Source organism: Lissotriton helveticus, chromosome 12, assembly GCF_964261635.1.
Source record: "Lissotriton helveticus chromosome 12, aLisHel1.1, whole genome shotgun sequence".
In the NCBI taxonomy this organism is placed as follows: Eukaryota; Metazoa; Chordata; class Amphibia; order Caudata; family Salamandridae; genus Lissotriton; species Lissotriton helveticus.
In genome coordinates, this window is record NC_136073.1 from 280,116,813 (window position 1) to 280,138,270 (window position 21,458).

The 21,458-nt window shown below is 46.6% G+C and overlaps 1 protein-coding gene across 4 annotated transcripts in view; it reads left to right on the plus strand.

Annotated features, from left to right (window-relative positions):
* DPY19L3 (dpy-19 like C-mannosyltransferase 3) overlaps positions 1–21,458 on the plus strand; it is a 517,935-nt gene that overhangs the window by 435,820 nt on the left and 60,657 nt on the right. For all 4 annotated transcript variants that reach the window (XM_078671604.1, XM_078671603.1, XM_078671605.1 and 1 more), the window contains one exon: positions 13,778–13,910. In XM_078671604.1, the coding sequence (XP_078527730.1) occupies positions 13,778–13,910 (133 nt within the window). The remainder of the gene's footprint in view (positions 1–13,777; positions 13,911–21,458) is intronic.

Sequence of the window (21,458 nt, forward strand, 5' to 3'; positions counted from 1 at the left end):
TCGATATTAGACTTAAAGTTTTGGGTTTTGCCAGCTAGCTCAGAGTTCACTAGAAACTTTCTCGAATAGGCAAGGAGGAGTTGAACCTCCCTGGATAGACAAGAAGGGATTTAGTTTCTGACAACCATAGAACATGACAACTTTGCTCTCCCCTAATCAAGAGTGTATCTCTAGAGTCGTGTGAAAACAAAAGACGACTTATTTTACTCAGTCAGTACGTGCATTCTTAGTCTCACCAGATTGTAGAGAAAAGGAAGAGACGGGCGTGTTCAATAAAAGATGTTATTTATTGATCAGTCTCTTTTCTCATACAAGAGAAATGGATCGATATTATTGCAATACTTATGGTTAAGTAAAGTGCATACAATAAAAGCAGAAGTATAAAATAATACTGTAAAAACATTGATATGGTTTCTAAGCCATATGAAGGTTTAAAATGAATAAAATGAATACATACACATTTACATTTGACTAATCGTACTCAACTGGTGTTTCTAACTACGCCTACCCCGTGTACCTGACCTAAGCCTAATACGTGGGCGGGAATAGAAAGTAGCAGTTTAAGTTAAGTTTGTTTTGCCAAGTGACTGACTAAAGAATTCTCTGCAAGGGGTTATTCAGTTCCGTACCTGGAATCTAGGATGAATGAGGGATGGTATCTCTCGTCTCTGGTCTCGATATTCCAGGCTGCCTGCGAGGGCTACCCGGAAGCGCCGGAGCTGGATTTCTCGGCAGGAGAAAGCAGCGTCTCGTTCTCAGCGCATCAGGAAGGCGGGGCTGCGCCAGCGGGGTCTGCTCTGCTCTGGGCTTCGGCAAGTCTGGCTGCTCCGATCTCGTCACCACCGCGTGTGTTTGCATAGGGCAATATCGGTAATATTTATACCTTTAAGGTGCCGAGATTGACGTAAGGATGGACATAGATACGTCAATAAGGATGTCATACGACCTGGTCGTTAGCACATTCTTTTGCTGAAGTTCTCGGTGAAATCAAAACAATGGCCGCAGGGTTTTTCCCAGGTCTGTCATAGGTTTGATTTGTTTTGAGAACTCCGTATGCCTTATCAGGGGCTGGAGGAATATCGCTTGTCTAATTAGATGGCAAGAGTTATGACTTAATCAGATAACACGTTCCTGTGCCGTAGTGTGGCTTTATCAGATAACGGTTCCTGCATCAGGGGGGTTTTCTGCCTTATGGGATGGCTGCTAGTTAACTTGTTAACCAGAATAGGGTCAGGAATAGGGGGATCGATACAGAACCTATAGGAATACATCACACCCACTCCACGCTAACTATGGACATATTTACGAATCTATGCATAGTAAAACATACTGTAGAGTATCGTGTATACCTTACCACCCCAAAATACATAAATGCATTTTGAAATTATCAAATATACGGAAAAAACAGTCACATGTAATATATGCACTCAAGCTGTACAATAATGCTAAAGTAATCACGCATATCTATACATTATCACTAATTTGTATATGAGAATTTACACATGAAATGGCTCTTAATACAAAAAAATGTTTCGAGACCATTCCATCACAGAATAAAATAATTATGAACATACCAGCGGGCAGCTAATGTCTATAAAGTATCTAAAAATAGAAATCTTAGTTCTCTAAGAATAGTTTTTACTTTAAGCAGAAAATAAGTGTCCCGAAAAATTCGTAAAAATATTTTGGGGCTGCTGAAAAAAATTGCTGTCCGTGAACTGGAGGGAAAATTGTTCATGGTACTTTGCTATTCTAGTTGAAGGCCAAATTCAGGGAACGCCGTGTGCGAGCTTGCTCAAAAGTCTCTATTTCTGCTCTGGTGAGAACATCATATCATTTAGACTCTCGAAAAAGTTGTCAACAGCTTCCTGGGAGAGTTCCACTAACTCGGAAAAAGATGTAACCATGCATTCGTGCGCATGATTGTCTCCATTGACGTTTTGATTAGTATTGCTGACAGAAGGTCGTACCTGATCAATGCTGCTTTCATCTTGAACTTCACTACCCCTTAATCGTAGTGGTGAAGTTTCCACGAATGCCGTCATCAGGATTGGTAGCCGTTGAGGGCAGCACAAAGCATGAGCCTTTATTGGACTCAACAATGTTTCTGCATCCATTGGCGCATCCGATTGTAGAGTCAGACAGGTGTCTAACACGCATTCTTCTCCGCATAGCAAGCACCTTAATACAGGTAAAACACATCGATGCCACATTGGTCGAAATGAAAGAAACCAAGTCATGTTCAGATCTCTAAGCCGGGATAGTCCCAGGATTTTTGATATCCGGTCCCGGTATCCAATGGCTAGGATTGTTTCTTCCCTTGTCGCAGGTGTTTTGTCTGTGACATGGTTTGCCATAACGAAATATGAGGACTAAGAACAGGATTCCTGCAATTAGTCCCAAAATGAGGGGAAGTCCGCCAAAAATCGAATGGACGAAATCTGGAAAAATACCCAGTATGGCTTTGAATGGTGTTAATGCCATCGAAAATACTGTCTTAAATACTTTTGAGACTCCACTGGTATCAGAAATATTTAAGATTTCATTCAGTATTTCTGCGAAATGTATGGGGGAATTAGTTGATAATAAGGAGTGAATCTCTGCAGTCGTCCTTGCGACTAGGAGATCATACGTTTCTTTTGATGACGTGAGTCTGGTCGGCGTCTGAAGAAGCACTGTTTTCATTCTGCTTAAAGTATCTATTCGAATAGAAGTAATTTTCAAGTTGGGCCATGCCCTTGCCTCCCTCTCTGGAAGGGAGCTGGGGAACAATAAGCGTCCACAGCACTTGACCTTCGCAGTCGTAGTTACGAGATAAGGAGTCCCGGGCATAAGACTACAGCATCTGCGATCTACAATTAGAATGTAACTCCCATTATAGAGTCTTTGAAAGAATGGTTCTATCTCTGTTGCAGGTGCGCCTAGCTGGTGACATGAAAGGTTATTTGAGTTCCCTTCACAGGCTCCATGCAAACTAATTCCATTACACAGAAGTGTACCGCTCAGTGACATTGCACAATTATTGCCACTAAGAAACACTTTCTGGCCTTTATTACTGACACATGCATGTGAATAGGGCAAGTTCCATGTTGTTTTAATGTACCCCTTTCCCAATTTTTCGTACATGCCAGCCTGTATATATTTTGGGCAGTATTGAAACCTGAAGGTTGATATTGGAATATTAATTATCCCATGTATTATCCATTCACTGACAGGTCGTTCTGACATTGTCACTGGTAATCTCTCGAGTTTCTCAATGCTCAGGATTGTATAATCAGCACCCTTCTGGGCCATACTGATTTGTTTATCAGTAAGGTTAAAGATATTGAATAGTGACGTTGTGTTGATTAAACGCCAAGGCACATAGCCTGAACGCAGATTTTGTAACGTCCAGCCAAGCTGTACAATAGAACGCAATTGAGACTGACCGTGTTGTAACAGTAAGTCTTGCGATATTATGTCGATTGCTGAAGACACAATGCTGTCCAGAGAAAAAATTCTGGAGGACAGAGTCATTAACCCATTGTCCACTACAGAAAGTGATTTTTCCAAATTAATACGGTCAATTTCCCGTATTCTTTCTGCTGTCTCAATTTGAGTCACCTTCCAGGCCTCGTTGTATGCTGCATATACAGAGGCTGCTATGAAACGTTTCTGACGCTGTTTGCGCGGTCCCATAATGAAATCACGCAAGTCAGCACCATCAGTCAGTAAAGTTAGGTGTTGCTTAATTTCTGCCAGTGTGGAAGTCTGTAGCCATTGAAGGCATAATTTGCCCACACTGTAGGTGGTTATTATTCCTGGGTGTTGTCTTTGGGAATATCTAGGGTCTGGCCTGATCATTTTGAACCCCTGTGTTTTGTTCAGGAATCTGTTTTGACAGTTATTAGTATCTGTGGGCCAGATCAACCACTGTTTCCAATCAGGATGTGTTCTGTTTTGGTTTAATACATAATTTACGTCTATCTCTTCATCTGTGGAGCTATTGCTGTTCATTGTTGGTTTTGGAATAGACGGTTTATTTAAGTCTTTGATTTTGGCTAAGCCAAGACAGGTAGTTTGTTGAACAGTGTCATTTAAAAATATAATTTGTTCTGGGATCATGCAGGCTCTAAACAAGGATTCTATACCCTGTACTTGCCATTCTTTTGTACCCCAAACACTTTTTACTTCAACATTTTTGTCCCAATAATCAAAACCAAAAGTATTCATTTGTTCAAAGAATGAGTCTGAATATATCAATTTCGTGTTTGTTATCATGGTCTTTGTCCCTGTCTTATTTGACAATCTGAAATAAAATGTTTCAGCATTACTTGTGTTAAAACCTGAAAAGTATGAATATTTGTCATAAACGGTTCTTGAGCTTCCTTTTGGAGGGGTTGCACAATGTTCCCATTGATTATAATTTAAAACATTTCTAGGTTGTGCAGATCTATGTAGAAAATGGTTACCATAGTGGTTATAACAGTACATACTATCATAATTTGTCGAACCCTGCAAATAATCATGTTTGGTAAATTTAGCAGACATCACTAAGTCAGACATCATATTATTTATACTTTCAAAGTCCCAATCATCAGCAAATGAGCTTGGTTCTACAAAGTCACTCAATGAGATCTTAATTTGGTGTGGATATTTCAGGATTTCAACCGGACCATAAATTTCGTAGTCAGTTTTGTCCCATGCTACCCCACCCGGTATAGGATTGGCTGTGAAGTTGACTGAAGAAAGTTCTCTTTTCTCGACGTGTGAAGATGTGTGTGGTTTGAGGATCAAGTTGATTTTCTGACTTGCTGTGTCCATTTTAGCATATTTTTCCTCAATGAAGCGTCCCAAAGTTAGTACCATAATGAGCCAAAGTATGAGGATAAATGCACCAAAACCCACCCAAAATTCAATCCATGGAGAAATTAGATATGTTTCTTTCAGTTGTTTCAAAAGTACTTTAACTTTATCTTTAAAGGTTTTTGTTGATGGCCGTATTTTTGATTCAGTGAAGCCTTCAGAGGAATCATCGAAGTTTATGAAGTAGCCGGATGCAGTTCTGTCAATTGTTCCAATTGCTTCAGGATTACTGTTTCTTGCATAGTCGTTTGTTACTTCATTATAGATTGGTGTGTCTCTGCTAAATGTTTTTATTTGGGTTTTCAGAGGTCTAAGTTCCATTGCATTGTTGCATAGTCCTTGTTGTAGTTCTGTAGGCGTTTCGAATGTGATTAGCCTCTTAGATTGAACCTCTGTGTTAGTAGCAAATCTTGGTGATCTACTACTTCTCGGGAGTCCACTTGGCCTACTATTTGTTATCGGCCACATGTTGTGGTTTTACCAGGTCGATGGATACAACTCGGTTCTCCTTTTTACCAGCAAGCGGCGGTAGTACAACTGATCTTGTCCCGTTGACAGACAAGACAGGAACTGCTTTCCTGTAAGAAGGCCCAAATTCCTTCTTTACCGCGATCTTTTCTCTGACTAGATCCCCGACTTTTGGAATCCAGACAGGTCTTGCTGGGACAGGTGGTGGTTCTTCAGTGGTTGTTGGCTGCTGTTTCAACTTTATGTTGCTCAGGTCTTTTCTTGTTTCGTCCTGCAAAATAGCCAAACGATCTTTGATATCAAAGCATTTTTCCTTCACCACTGAAGTCTGACTGTCGAGATCTAAGACTAACATCCTAGTTCCAAATAATAATTCGTACGGACTGAATCCCTTCAGAGAATTTCTTGGCAAGTTATTTAGACTACGTTGGACACTTATTAGATGTTTGACCCACCCAGCTCCCGAACCTAATATCCTTTCTGTTATAGATAGCTTTATGCCTTGGTTTTTTCTTTACACCATCCCGTATCCCTCAGGAAGGAAGTGAGAAGAGTCCCGCTGTGCTATGCTCATTTGGCCATGTTTCCCCTCAGGCTGGAGGGCCAGATTGAAAACAATGGTCAAACGTAGCATGCTCTTAGCGTATATGCCATTTAGACTCGCAAATCTTTGTATAACAGTCCAGACGTCAGCCGAGTGCTGGTGATCTACATTATAAGTGGAAACTAGCCTGTATATGTTAATCGGACGCTTTGCTTTTTACTGTTGATTTTTTCTGGAGTGAAACGACACGGTATTACACCGTTTCTCTCACCACTGCGATTTCTGTTACAGTTTGGGCAGTTCTTTACAAAAATGGTATGATGCAGGCTCATGCCTGGCCACCAGTACCTTGATTGTAATTCTTCCAGAGAATCTTTTAGTTTGAGGTGTCTGAGACCCTCGCCCATATGTGCGTCTGCTATTAACAAGTTTCTCCTGTCCATGTTTGGAATCACTCTATCCCCCACTCCAGGGATTCGAGCAAAAGGGACGGAGTTTGCATCGATTATGTATGTATAATTGAGTGGATAGTTGATCGGTAGCGCCGAGCAGTCGCCTTTTAATGACGTTTTCACCTCTAGCACTGTTTCACCGTCAATATACTTCACTGTACGCTTTTTTCGAGCTACGGAAGCCGATTTAGTTGCTACCGCTGTGGCTGTCTCAGCCAATGAATTCCCTGCAACGTGAACGCCATCACGCTGATGACTCAGTGAGTGTGTCACGTGAGTCTTTGGTAGTTCTTTTTGTAAAAGAGCTATTTGTTCCCAAAGCAGTTTTTGCTTTATTGTTGCATCTGTGTCATCTTTGTAACCGTTTTGAATCCATGTCTGCAAATCGTTGTTATATGATTTGACGCAGTAATATGAATCAGACACTATAAGTGTCGGGAATTCGCGATCCGCATTATCTAGCGCCATTTTCAATGCTATTATTTCAGTCTGTTGTTCTGAATTAGTTTCTACTGAGTGTGTTTTTGTTAATAGAGGTCTTAGTTTACCTCCGCGCCACACTTCTTTTGTAATCTCACATGTGGGGTTGTATGCTTGTTCTCCCCAAACGGAGGGTTGAGCATGTCCGTCTGTATAGATTACACAAGCGTATTGTCGTAAGGGCAGAATGTCGATAGGCAGAGGGAATGTTCTTTCATATTCTAGATTTTTCAATCCCTTTAGTTCTGGATCAAAGTAGTAGTATACTTTGTCCGTTGTAATTGAATTCACCCATTGTATCCATTCCGGATTCAATGTTGTTGTTGGTAAATTACAAGGTGTTGTTAATGCCTCAAAGGCTGATTCTGCTGTTCTGACTGTGATACGTCTACCGTCCGCTTGATCTTTTTCTCTAGCTATTGCGGTTTGAACTGCATGAACAATGTTTTCTTTAATGCTGAATTTCTTTTCAGCTTCTGTGTACAAGTGTGATTTGAATGCAATTGGTACCTTTTCTCCCTCATTAGAGGTCAGGTATGTGAATCCGCATCTTCCTGGGATGACTCGAATCACAAGATTGCGTGTGTTATCACGTGTTTCTAATTTTGTTTTAATTAACATGTCTGTTTGTAAGGATCTCAAAATTTCTGTGTGTATTTGAGTCCAATTGGTTCTTTTAAAATCTGGTTTTATTAGATCATAAAGGGGTTTGACCCTTTCTGCGTAATTTGCGATGTATGTTCTTCCGAAATTTAGGAAGCCTAGAATTGACTGTAGGTTTTTTAGTGTTCTAGGTGCTTGGAGTACGGCACATTTCTCTAGGAAATTGTCAGCCAGGCTTTTGCCTTCACTTGATAATTCGTATCCTAAGAACAGGACTGTTAGATGGGCAATTCTGGATTTTTTAAAGTTGAATTTGTAACCCTCTGCTGCGAACCCAAGTATTATGGTGTTCACTCTCTTCAAGTGAGTATCCAAGTCATCATCTGTTAAGTATATGTCGTCGACATAAGATAATGCTTCGTCATCATATGTTTGTAGTAATTCTGTTACTCTCGCTGAGAATACCCCAGGGCTATTCTTGTACCCCTGGGCTAACCGACAGAATTGTTTTTGAGTGCCATTTATTGAGAATGCAGACAAATATCTGCTCTCTGGTGCTATGTTTTGACAAAAGAATCCATTAGAGATGTCTAATGTTTTGTATTTTTTGCGCACTATGTTATTCATTAGTGCAGCACTATGCGAGTTTTGCACTGCAAAAGTTTTGCAACATGAGTTAAGGTGTCGGTAATCCAAAACTAGACGATATGAATTGTCTGGTTTGGAGACCGGAAACAAAGGGTTGTTCATTTGTGAGGTGCAAGTTTCAATCACCCCCTGGTATTCTAATTGATCTAGGATTTCTTTTACCTGTTTTTTAGCTTCTTGCTTAATTGGGTACTGTCTTTGTGCAGTAGGTTGTGATTTTAACTGGATTTTGTGAGGAGGAGAGTCCTCATCCCATCCTACATGATTTTTATATAAAGCAGGAGTTTGAGCTACTGCCCACTTTCTGGCAAGTGTGTATTTTTTATGAATTGGGATATGATTTGAGAAGGCAGGCATCATTATTTCTTCGCCATGAGGGCACTCCCTGACAAACTCTGGTGGCCAGTCTTTTTCAGCTAGAAGGATGTCATAGCCCTTGGAGAGATTATCCCAAAATAGTCCCCTTATTTTTCTAGTCTTATCCCCTTCTATACGTAAAGTTATTTCATATATTTTGTGAGGTTTGCTAACTCTGGTGTCTGCAGTTTCCACTTGAAGATATTCATTCGTGTCCACTGTCTCCAGAAGATTCATAAGGACTTTGCGAGCTATGCTCACTTCTGCTGCGCTGTCTAGCATTGTCTGAGCCCATTCTCCGTTTTTCAGTTGTGTCCTCAGTATTCTCGGCATTTTTAACTACCTTGATACTGGCTACCTTCTTTTTTGGAAATTGTAATTTCTTTTTTAGATGAGCAGGTTCCTTGTCTTTGGACTTGGCGTGCTCTTCTCTTTGTTCTGATCGTCCTCTTCTTTCCGATTTCTGCGAGGAAGTCTGAAAAGATTGAGAGGGACGTGTATCAATGTCTTGATATCTATCAGGCTTCTTTATATTATCCCTATTTCTAAGGTTATATCTTTTCCCAGAGGGGTCACTTTGGGGTGACCTGTGTCTTTGGTTCGGAGATTTTTCTCTCCGCCGAGGAGACCTTCCTCTGGACTGGAATTTCTTTTCTTTAGGATTGGATTGTTTGTTTCCATCCCAGCTCTTTTTTTGTGATGTTGAATTATTATTAAAAAATATTTTTTCAGGACTTTCAATCAGTTGTGGTTTTACTGGTATTCCACCTAAACTATCTCTACCTAGTTCCTCATAGGATTTTTCTATAATTCTGGCAATTTCAGCTGGTTGGTCTGCTATATCTGTCTCCTTTAACCTCTGGCGGATCGCCACGTTTGCTGCTTCTCCCTTTATGTTGGCTAATAATATAGCCGAGACCTGCTTGAAGTCTTTTAGTAATTTCATACCAAGAGTTAAAGCGGGTTCTGGACCGTATTCGTCTTGAATTTGTTTTAGCACATCTGGTATTACCGAAATGGATGGAACACCGTGCGTTTTTGTGTAAATGGAAGCAAAGACTGTACCCCAAGTGTCACAGTCCTCCACGTGTGGTGCGATTCCCATTGGAAGACAGATAGTCAGAATCCTGTGTTTTTCTAACGGGGTGGTGTCTGGAAACACCGCCTCTATTTGGGTGATTTTTTGTGCTAACCAGAATGGTATTTGTTCCCGTTTAGCTGGTACTTTACCTAGGCAGGATTGTATGTTCTGTGGTGTAATTTTATTTGTGTTCCCCTAGTGAGGGGTCAGCTGTGGAATTTTAATTGCTGGTTGAATTGTTGAAGTCCGCATCACATATTGGACTAATTGTCTATGTAATTTTATTAATTGCTTTAGCTGTGTTAAAAGCTCTGCTTGAGACATCCCATTGATGTCTGGATGTGGTGTGTATCCGGCTAGGACCGGCCACGTTGCTCCTGGTCTACCTAATGGACCGAGCCTGGTGATGTGATTATTATGTTTTAGTGCGCCATTAAATAAGAGCAGATGCTCTTGAAATTTAAGTGGTACTTCCACCTCCTCGAAAGGAGTGTACTCATTAGGAGGGTCCTCTGTTTTGTAATAGTGGAAGTACTTTGTTACAGCATTTGCTGCTGGAAAATGTATCCATGAATAATATACCTCTGTCTGCCGATATTCGTGTGCCTCAATTACGAATATGACTGTGCCACCTCTAGGTGTCAGTCCATTTTCTATAAGTTTTAAGGTTATAGATCTCCTTTTAATGACCGGAATAAGTATTATATCCGCGTCTGCTGCTTGCATGGTAGCATCAGCATCTGCTATTTCAGTAGCTAATCTAATTGCCTCTCTTTCTCCATCGCTGTCTCCCATTTTACTGACAGGATGGTATTATTTTTGTTTGCAGATCAGGTTTCTTTATGGAAACAGAGATTAGATGCACAATATTTTGGAACTGTTTTATCCTTCAACGTTGACTAGACCAAGAACCATACATAGGAGTTCCCTCCTGCGAGGTTTTGGAGGATATAATAACCTTTCACCCACTCCAGACGTCTTTGGAGTATTTGGGAAAAGGGGTCTGAGTGAGAAAGCACGACTGAGTTACTCTAAATGTCTTACGTTAGTTTTATCGCCCTTTCCAAACGCGTTGGGCGCCATGTAGTGTAGCTCCTATTTTCCCAATAGGCTCTGCGCATTGGAATAGTGCCTACAGCAGTAAAGGCCTAGGCCAGACGTTAACTAGGTCTACTACTGTCGATACTAGACTTAATTTTTGGGTTTGCCAGCTAAGCTCAGAGTTCGCTAGAAACTTTCTCGAATGTTCAAGGAAGGATTAACTCCCCTGATTAGACAAGAAGGGATTTAGTTTCTGACAACCATAGAACATGACAACTTTGCTCTCCCCTAATCAAGAGTCAATCTCGAGAGTCGTGTGAGCACAAGGCAATTATTTTACTCAGTCAGTACGTGCATTCTTAGTCTCATCAGAATGTAGAGAAAAGGAAGAGACGGGCGTGTTCAATAAAAGATGTTATTTATTGATCAGTCTCTTTTCTCGTACAAGAGAAATGGATCGATATTATTGCAATACTTATAGTTAAGTAAAGTGCATACATTCATCACTGTCTACCATTTTACCGACAGGAAGGTTATTTAGTTTGTTTGCAGATCAGGTTTCTTATGGAAACAAAGATTAGATGCACAATATTTTGGAACAGTGTATCCTTCAACGTTGACTAAACCAAGGACCATACATAGGAGTTTCCTCCTGCGAGGTCCGGCGGATATTACCTTTTACCCACTCCAGACGTCTTTGGAGTATTATGGGAAAGAGGGGTCTGAGTGAAAAAGCACGACTGAGTTACTCTAAATGTCTTACGTTAGTTTTATCGCCCTTCCAAACGCGTTGGGCGCCATGTAGTGTAGTTCCTATTATCCCAATAGGCTCTGCGCATTGGAATAATACCTTCAATAGTATAGGCCTAGACCAGACGTTAACTAGGTCTACTACTGTCGATATTAGACTTAAAGTTTTGGGTTTTGCCAGCTAGCTCAGAGTTCACTAGAAACTTTCTCGAATAGGCAAGGAGGAGTTGAACCTCCCTGGATAGACAAGAAGGGATTTAGTTTCTGACAACCATAGAACATGACAACTTTGCTCTCCCCTAATCAAGAGTGTATCTCTAGAGTCGTGTGAAAACAAAAGACGACTTATTTTACTCAGTCAGTACGTGCATTCTTAGTCTCACCAGATTGTAGAGAAAAGGAAGAGACGGGCGTGTTCAATAAAAGATGTTATTTATTGATCAGTCTCTTTTCTCATACAAGAGAAATGGATCGATATTATTGCAATACTTATGGTTAATTAAAGTGCATACAATAAAAGCAGAAGTATAAAATAATACTGTAAAAACATTGATATGGTTTCTAAGCCATATGAAGGTTTAAAATGAATAAAATGAATACATACACATTTACATTTGACTAATCGTACTCAACTGGTGTTTCTAACTACGCCTACCCCGTGTACCTGACCTAAGCCTAATACGTGGGCGGGAATATAAAGTAGCAGTTTAAGTTAAGTTTGTTTTGCCAAGTGACTGACTAAAGAATTCTCTGCAAGGGGTTATTCAGTTCCGTACCTGGAATCTAGGATGAATGAGGGATGGTATCTCTCGTCTCTGGTCTCGATATTCCAGGCTGCCTGCGAGGGCTACCCGGAAGCGCCGGAACTGGATTTCTCGGCAGGAGAAAGCAGCGTCTCGTTCTCAGCGCGTCAGGAAGGCGGGGCTGCGCCAGCGGGGTCTGCTCTGCTCTGGGCTTCGGCAAGTCTGGCTGCTCCGATCTCGTCACCACCGCGTGTGTTTGCATAGGGCAATATCGGTAATATTTATACCTTTAAGGTGCCGAGATTGACGTAAGGATGGACATAGATACGTCAATAAGGATGTCATACGACCTGGTCGTTAGCACATTCTTTTGCTGAAGTTCTCGGTGAAATCAAAACAATGGCCGCAGGGTTTTTCCCAGGTCTGTCATAGGTTTGATTTGTTTTGAGAACTCCGTATGCCTTATCAGGGGCTGGAGGAATATCGCTTGTCTAATTAGATGGCAAGCGTTATGACTTAATCAGATAACACGTTCCTGTGCCGTAGTGTGGCTTTATCAGATAACGGTTCCTGCATCATGGGGGTTTTCTGCCTTATGGGATGGCTGCTAGTTAACTTGTTAACCAGAATAGGGGGATCGATACAGAACCTATAGGAATACATCACAGCGGAGAGGTCCAGGAGGATGAGGGCCGCTGTTTCTCCGTTGTCAAGCAGGGCTCGGATGTCATCGGTAGCTGCGATCAGGGCGGTCTCGGTGCTGTGGTTGGCCCGTAAGCCAGACTGCGAGAGGTCGAGGGAGCCGTTCGTCTCGAGGAAGGCGGCCAGTTGCTTGTTGACGGTCTTCTCGATGACCTTTGCCGGAAACGGGAGCAGCGAGATGGGGCGGTAGTTCTTGAGGTCGGTTGGGTCTGCTGAAGGTTTCTTGAGTAGAGCGCTGAGTTCGGCGTGCTTCCAGTTCTCCGGGAAGGTGGCGATGTCGAAGGAGGTGTTGATGATGTCCCGCAGGTGGGGTGCGATGACAGCGTCGGCCTTGTTGAAGACGTGGTGAGGGCAGGGGTCTGTCGGAGATCCGGAGTGGATGGAGTTCATCGTGCGGATGGTGTCTTCGGTGCTGATCGGGGTCCAGGCGCGGAGGGTGGTGGTGGGGGGCGGTGTTTCGGTCGTGGCGTGCGTCGGTTGTGTGCTGAAGCTGTTGTGTATGTCCGCGATCTTGTTGTGGAAGTAGGAGGCGAGGGAGTTGCAGAGGTCTTGCAAAGGGGTGATGTCGTTGTTTCCGGCGTTGGGGTTGGAGAGCTCTTTCACGATGTTGAAGAGTTCCTTGCTGTTGTGTGCGTTGTTGTCCAGTCGTTCCTTGAATGCGGTTTTCTTGGTGGCGTGGATCAGCTGGTGGTGTTCTGGAAGGATAAGACGTGTCTTCTGGTTCCTTTGGCAGTCCCTTTTATAGTGCCGCAGATCTGTTGCCACCCTATTTTGTGCATTGTCACCTATACTGTATCCCAGGTCTTTCAGTTACATAGTTCCTCACTGGAAAGCAGAACATGAGGAAGGATACAGCAGTGTGCTGGAGCTTTCGAATGACACATTGTCTACTTCAAAGTTGGACTATTATAATTTTTAGAGTTTAAATAGAACACATAATATGCACCTCGGAAAAGCAGCGCCACAAGATGGGAGAAAAGTTACCTATCCTGCACTTGCAAATTGTTGTACGTTTTTCAGGGTGTGAGTAATTTAACATTTTTCACTCTTTTCATTTATGTAGGGCGACCACTCCAACAAATGCTGTGTTTGCAGGGAGTATGCAGCTTTTAGCAGGGGTGAAGCTGTGTACTGGAAGAACCATAACTAACCACCCCCATTATGAAGACAAAGGACTGCGAGAGAGGACAAAACAGGTAAGCTTAATTTAATACTTCTAAGAGAGTCCTTAATAAACATGGACAAGTTATAGATACTGTTTTTCAAAGGTGTCTTTGGTTTTCCAAACTAATATCACCATGCGTATACTACATCTCATGACCAGCAATGGATACCAAAAGCTTCATCAGAAACTCCAAGATGTGCGGCATTCTAAAATGTAATTCATGTCAGCTCATTGAAGAAGACACACATTATGTTCCTATCATCCAAAACATTAATAGAGGAGACTTTATATCCAATTAACAGTGAAGAGATTTTATTGGTCTAAACTGATTTGTCGGAGGCGTGGCCAAGATGGCGGCCTGATCGGACGTGTTCCTACGAGGCTCTCTGGCCCTGAACCCCATAGCACCTTTCTAATCGGGTGTTGCACCCCCTACAAGCGCTGATTCCATAGTCCGGGACGAAACGCATGATCCCGGTGCCTCGACGCTGGCCGATTGGGCTGCGCTGCCTCCCGGAGCCTAGAAACACCCACCGAGAGCTCCCGCCGATAAACAGCGGAGAAATGGCAGCCGCAGGCGCTCGTCGCCCAGAGTGAAACCAGTGCCCTATCACCTGAAGCGGAGCAGTTGAGAGAATAGACGCAGACCCCCACCGCCTTTGAAGCAACGGGCGGAAGATCGAGGACGGCATAGCTGACCTCCGAGCGAGGGGGACGGTGGAGAGGCCGGCCAGCGGCGGCACGGGCGGCTAGAACACTCGAGCCCCTGGCTTGGGGCCTGGCCCGAGAGGAGACCGGGACGAGTGAACAGCTCCCGCTCCCCGAGCACTTGTGGGCCTCTTGGGGGAGCATCGGACCCACGGCGTGGAGAGCGGCGCCCCCCCCCCCCCCTCCGCCGCTAAGAGACTGAGCCCGTGTAGAGGTGAGCAGGGCGTGAGGCGACGGGGACAATAGACCGGACCTCAACCCACAGAGGGCCGCGATCGCGCTCTAGAAGACGGAGGCGGGGAGGGCCTGCACCGCTCCCGGGACCCAGGTGGCCCTGCTCACGACCGACCCGCGGCGCCCCCCGGGGATTGGCAGAGGGGCCCCCGAACTACTTGCCCCTTGACAAGGGACTGGAATCTGTGACCCCCGATCTGGGCCTGCTTCGGGGACGTGCCAACGGCTGAGGACTGGGTGCCATTTTAGCCTAGAGAGACCACAGAGCAGAGGCCCATAGCCCATTGGGGGAAAGCAATCCACGATCACTGACCGCACCGGGGTCCCCAGGAAGGGACCCGATCACGTCGTTAACCATCCAGAACTGGCATCCGCCTCGGGGGACCGACTGCGGGTTTCTCAGGCCCAGAGGTGGAGTCCCACTGACGGAGACACAGCGGAACGGGCTGGTGCCCCCAAACTCGCGACGTCCACTCCGGACGGACGGCCTGCTGAAGACACCAACCGGGAAATAAAGCACTCTCCTTTGCCGAACGGACTTAACGTGCCTCACCTGCCCCCCCCTCGACTTTGCGTTTGACCCCTGCCGGTTGGCTCGGACTCGGCCCACCAAGAGACGGCCCCCAGGTGACCGGCTAGGCGAGACTACGAGCCGACCCCGGGGACCAGCGCGCGTCGGGCCTCGAGGCGCTGCGACAGCCTAGTGGACGCCACTCCCAACATCGCCATAGTGCCGCCCGCGCCCTCCCTGAATCCCGCACCGGGGCACCCAAGACTCCACACACCAGAGACATGGCGCATGCAGGACGCAAGGGATCCCGTAATATCGTGGACCTACTCCACAAAGGCGCGCCGAAAGGGGAGAAAACACAGGTGCCATCGCCCCCGAAGACTCCGGCCAGCCCCCAAGTCAGGACGACGAGACCGCTCCAATCACCAAAGCCTTCCTGGCCTCCCTCTTTAACACCCTGAAGGACGACTTCCAAGCCCTGAAGCAGGAACTGGCGGGAGAACAACGGGAGCTGCGTCGAGATCTGGACGGCCTGGGCGAACGTGTGGCATCATTGGAAGAGGCAGACCAGTCCCGCAGCTTGGAGGTAGAGCGGCTGCAACAGGAGATTCTCCGTCTGCAAGACCAGCAAGTAGACCTACAGGCACACTCGGAGGACCTTGAGAACCGCTCTTGGCGGAACAACATATGGGTCCGGGGGGGTCCCGTTGAAGTCCGAGGGGAATAATATGGTCGAATATCTGCAGGACCTATTCCGGGAGATCTTGGGAGAATCTGTGGAGTTTGACATAAGAATTGACCGCGCACACAGAGTCGGTATGGCGCGAAGAGCACCAGCCCCACCCCCGGACATACTGGCCTTCCTCCCGGACTTCTCCTTGAAGGAGCGTATATTGAGGGAAGCTAGATCGAAACAACCAATCCTCTTCCGGGACGATCCATTAGCCCTCTTCCAGGACCTCTCCACCATCACCCTACAGAAACGTAAATCCTTCCGGATTGCGACGAACTTTCTGAGAGACAATGGAATACCATACTCCTGGGGACACCCGTTTCGTCTCATCTTTCGATGGAAAGGGTCACTACACCAGCTCAAGTCACTCCGCGACACGTGTGCATTGCTAGACACTGACATGCCGAAGGAAGCAGGATCTAGGGAGGCATCCCCGCACAGATCACAAGATGGGCCCTTGCGCCAACCAGTTGAGGGTTGGCAGACAATACGGCGGAGAAGGTCCCCAAGGTCCATCCCAAAACCTGACCCTACCACAGTCGCTCAGGAATGGGAAGCGCAGTACAGGAAGTAGCTGATAACACTGCGACTAAACTATAAGACAATATTACCCAGGGGTATACCTTCCCGCTGTAGCTTTGCCTGGGGGGAAGGGCCGGGGAGCCGCTGATTAGGCCGCTGCCACGTTACCCTCCACAGTGACTCACTACGGACCTGCGCTATGCGCTAGTAGGCCCGAGACTATGTGTAGTATGTCTTTCGGGGGTTGGTTTGGGGAGGTAGTGGGGGGGCAGGAGTGCTGGGGAGGACTTGGTTGGGGTTGGGGTAGTTGGGGGGGTTGGTTGGGGAGGGTGGCTCGGGGAAGGAGAGGGGGGGGATTGAGGGGGTTGTCCAGTGCTCAGTTCTACACACAATAGCCGTGGCAAGATCCCGGCGTCCCACACCCTGTCAGGCGTGCAAGCCAGCCAGTTCGAGTCCCATAGACACCATGACACCTACTACCCTTAAAATCTTAACTCTGAATGTACGGGGCCTCAACAATCCTGTCAAGAGGCGCGCCATTCTGTCCCTGCTAGAGAACGCCCAGGCAGACATCTGTCTTCTGCAGGAAACACATTTGATGGCACGTGATTGCCATCGACTACGGTCCCGAAAATTCCCCATGCAGCTCTTCTCATCTGGCCCCAATAAGACAGGTGGAGTGGCGATTTTAGTAGCACAGGCGTTTAGAGGTAAAGTCTTACACAAATGCGCTGAACACAAAGGAAGGCTGTTGGCATACCGCTTTGCACTGGGTGGCATGTTGTTCACGATCGGGTCCATTTATAGTCCCAACGAAGGCCAAGAGCGCTTCCTGCATTCAGCCCTCACTGATATTACTGTCACGCCCGACAGACACATTATACTGGGAGGGGACTTCAATATGGTGTTTGACACAGTTTTAGATAGGTCAGCGCAACGCTCTCCCCAGGCCGGGACCTTCTCCGCCGACTGCACAGACCGACTGACCGAGCTGGACCTTCATGACCTTTGGCACCGCACTCACCCAAATGACCGAGAATATTCCTATTACTCACACACATAAGACTTACACAAGATTAGATCACCTCTTAGCCTCTGGCCCGGTCTGCGCACTAGCCACCTCGACAGAGATAGGGGTGCTTTCACTCTCAGACCACGCTCCGGTTACTACCACCCTTACGTTACCACCTACCACAAATCCCCTTAGAGTGTGGCGCCTTCGTGACACTTTACTACATAGAAAAGAGGTAGTGAAACGCATTCAAGACGCGATCCACGTCTACCAGTTACACAATGCTAACGGGGACACGACACGGGCGACGCAGTGGGCAGCCATGAAAGCGGTGCTGCGAGGGGAATTTATAGCCATCTCTATGGCAGAGAATAAAGATAGGCAGCTCAAGAGAGACAAACTTACTCAGAGGGTGAGGGAGTTAGAACGCATTCACCAGCGGACGGGGGCCCCCCGGATTTGGAAGCAGCTTAAAACGGCCAGACACCTCCTGTCAGCATTGGACACGGATCGGGCAGAATACGCGGCCCTACGACTGAGACATGCCTATTACACGGGAGGGGACAGGTGCGGCAGGCTGCTGGCTAGCAGACTCCGGGTCCTGCGTCACCAACAGTCGGTGAAGGAGCTTTCCCGCCCCGATGGAGCTACAATCACGGGAGATGCAGAGATTGCGGAATCATTCCGAGATTTCTACACCTCTCTCTATGCCGGTGACCGTCTCGACGGCCAGGCGGCGGCTGAGTATCTAGACTCGGTGACGCTCCCCTCCTTGGAACCCACACAGGCGGAGTGCCTCGACAGGGACATCCGCATAGAGGAAGTGATATCGGCCATAGCTAAACTCAAACCGGGAAAGGCCCCAGGGCCTGACGGCTTCACGGGCCTTTTCTACAAGACCTTCTGCGCTATCTTAGCCCCGATCCTTACCCGTCTATTTAACACCTTCTCAGAGCCCGGTGCCATCCCACAAGACCTCCTGCGGGCGTCCCTCTCAGTCATTCTCAAACCAGGGAAAGACAAATCTAAATGCAGCTCGTACCGGCCCATCTCGTTACTCAACGTCGACCTCAAATTATACACGAGCATACTGGCGGCCCGACTGGGCCCCCACCTGCCGGGCCTTATACACCCAGACCAGGCGGGATACATACCGGACCGCCAAACGGTTGACCACAACAAGAGAATTACTCACCTCATAGAAAAGACCTCTCGAACCCCCGGAGAACGTATGCTGCTGGCGGTCGACGCCGAAAAGGCATTCGATCGAGTTCACTTGCCATACCTAGAGTTGGTCCTGAAGAAAATGGGCATTGGAGAGAAGTTCTGCACCTTCATCTTTAATTGCTATAAATCCCCTACGGCCGCAGTCCGAGTTAACGGCTACAGCTCCCGGAGCTTTCCCATTGAGAGAGGCACGAGGCAGAGGTGCCCCATATCGCCTCTACTCTTTGCCCTTTATATGGAGCCACTAGCCCAGAGGATCCGCAGAAACAACGCGGTGACAGGGATAAAATTCGGTGGCTTCACACATCCCATTAGCCTCAATGCAGACGACGTCCTGCTTACGCTTGACAACCCACGGACGGCCCTCCCCGCAAGCTTGGTAGAACTGGAAGACTTTGCGGCAGTGGCCGGCTTCAAAATGAATGCGGATAAATCACTGGCCCTTGACCTCTCCCTGAAACCCGACACCAGGGAATACTTGCAGACCACCCTCCCCTCCAGTGGGCGTCAGATGCGGTGCCCTATCTAGGGATCCAGTTGACCCCCACACTCCCTGCGATGGCAGCGGTTAATTACGCCACCCTTCAAAAGAAAGTGCGCGATGAATTGGGCCGTTGGAAAAGCCTCCCTCTCTCGTGGCTGGGCAGAATTGCGGCAGTCAAAATGACAATTCTGCCTCAAATACTGTACCTCTTCTGGGCACTGCCGCTCCAACCGCCCGTGGGATGGCTCCAGCAAACGCAGACGGATCTTGCCCGCTTTATCTGGCAGGGCCGGAAACCTAGGATGCGAAGGGCCCTGACCACGCTTGCCCCTGAAGAGGGGGGGGTTAGGAATACCGGACTTGAGCAAGTATTTCCAAGCGGCGCAACTGCGCTATCTGGTAGAATGGAGCAGGTGGGAGTCCGAAAAACCCTGGTTGTTCCAGGATCAAGCGATAGCGGGGCGCCCACTTCAGGAAATCCCATTCCTTAGCAAAGCAGCCCGACCGGCTAACCTTTACACATCATTTGTCACGCGGGTCCCACTGCAGGCGTAGGATGCTACCAACCTGGTACACAATCTCACTACCTTTCCCTCACCGCTTACACCCCTGGTCGACAACCCCGACTTCACCCCGGGTATGGCTAGGGGGGGCTTACACTCACTGGCGGCCAGTGGGATGCCGTTGCCTCTGTCACATTTATGGCCCGGAGGGCGTGCTACCCTTCCCCCTCTTTTGACAAGAATACAATTTCCCCGAAACGGAACACATGCCTTACCTTCAGGTTCGCCACTGGGCACTACAGCCACAGGTGAGGGAGACAGCCAATCGACACTTCTGGCCGTCCAAGAGATGGCTACTGACTCGCACTTCAGACAACAAACACATATCTGACCTTTACAAATTCCTCCAACCACAATCAGTCCATCTTTACAATCCAGGATGGGAACGCTGGGAACGGGAGCTAGGCAGGACCTTGAGTCACAAAGAATGGAACCAGATATCTTACAGAGCACGACACTCGGCATACCACTCGGGACTTACTGAGACCCTGACTAAAGTGACTACATATTGGTACTATACGCCAGAACGCGTTAATGAATTGGACCACAGCAAAGACAAGAACTGCTGGAGGGGTTGCGGACACTTGGGCACCTTACTGCACATCTTGTGGGACTGCCCCCTGATACAACCATACTGGACACAGGTGATTGATGAGGTAGATACACATTTTCACACCGAGCTGCCCCGCTTCCCCGCCTACATCATACTTGGGCTCCCTAACCCATTACCATACCCCCTGCGCTCACAAAGAGGACGCCAAATGGCTATCGCCCTAGGCACCGCGATCCAAAACATCTTGATACACTGGCGCACTGCTACAATCCCATCCACTACAGGTTGGCTTAATCGGCTATGGGGGGTGTTGGGGATGGAGAAGCTGTCCCTTACTCTAGCCGGAGATAAAGATCAATTTGATGAGCTTTGGCAACCATTTTGCACTTTACTGATCACCGAATTTAGAGAACTTACATGCCCACGGTATCTCCGCTTGTTACGTCTCACTGGACCAAAGGGCGAAGTCTAACACTGGGGAAACGTAAAGACTCTGAACCAAGGCCTGACGAGGTGACACGGGGGAGAACGACTTGAGCACTGGACGGGGATTGGGAAAGTTCGGGGGGGGGGGGGAGGGAGTTTCCACCTGGTTGGCACGATACACCTTACCTTATAGATCAACGCAGCAACGGATCTGCTGAGTACCAAACTGTTCTAATGATTTCTTCATGCCCTAGCCTTATCCTTCTCATGTGTATTATTGCTGTTAAAATTGTACTGTCTACTCTGAATGGTTTGCCTTCCAGGTGCAGATTTCAAATTTTAAAAAAAGTTAAACCTAAACTGATTTGTCCAGGAGCATATTAGTGATCATATAGTGACTGATGATCAATTATTCACCTCATTGATGGAATTGCACACAAAATATCAAATACCACTCGAGAAACTGTCAAATGAGAAGTTTCTTTCTACACTGCCACATTCTATGATAAAGTCAAAGGATGAATCATAAAATGTGGATTTTCAAATTGGTCTTCTATCTCCATCCTCACACATATTATGCTCAGCCTCTACAGTATACAGTTTTAC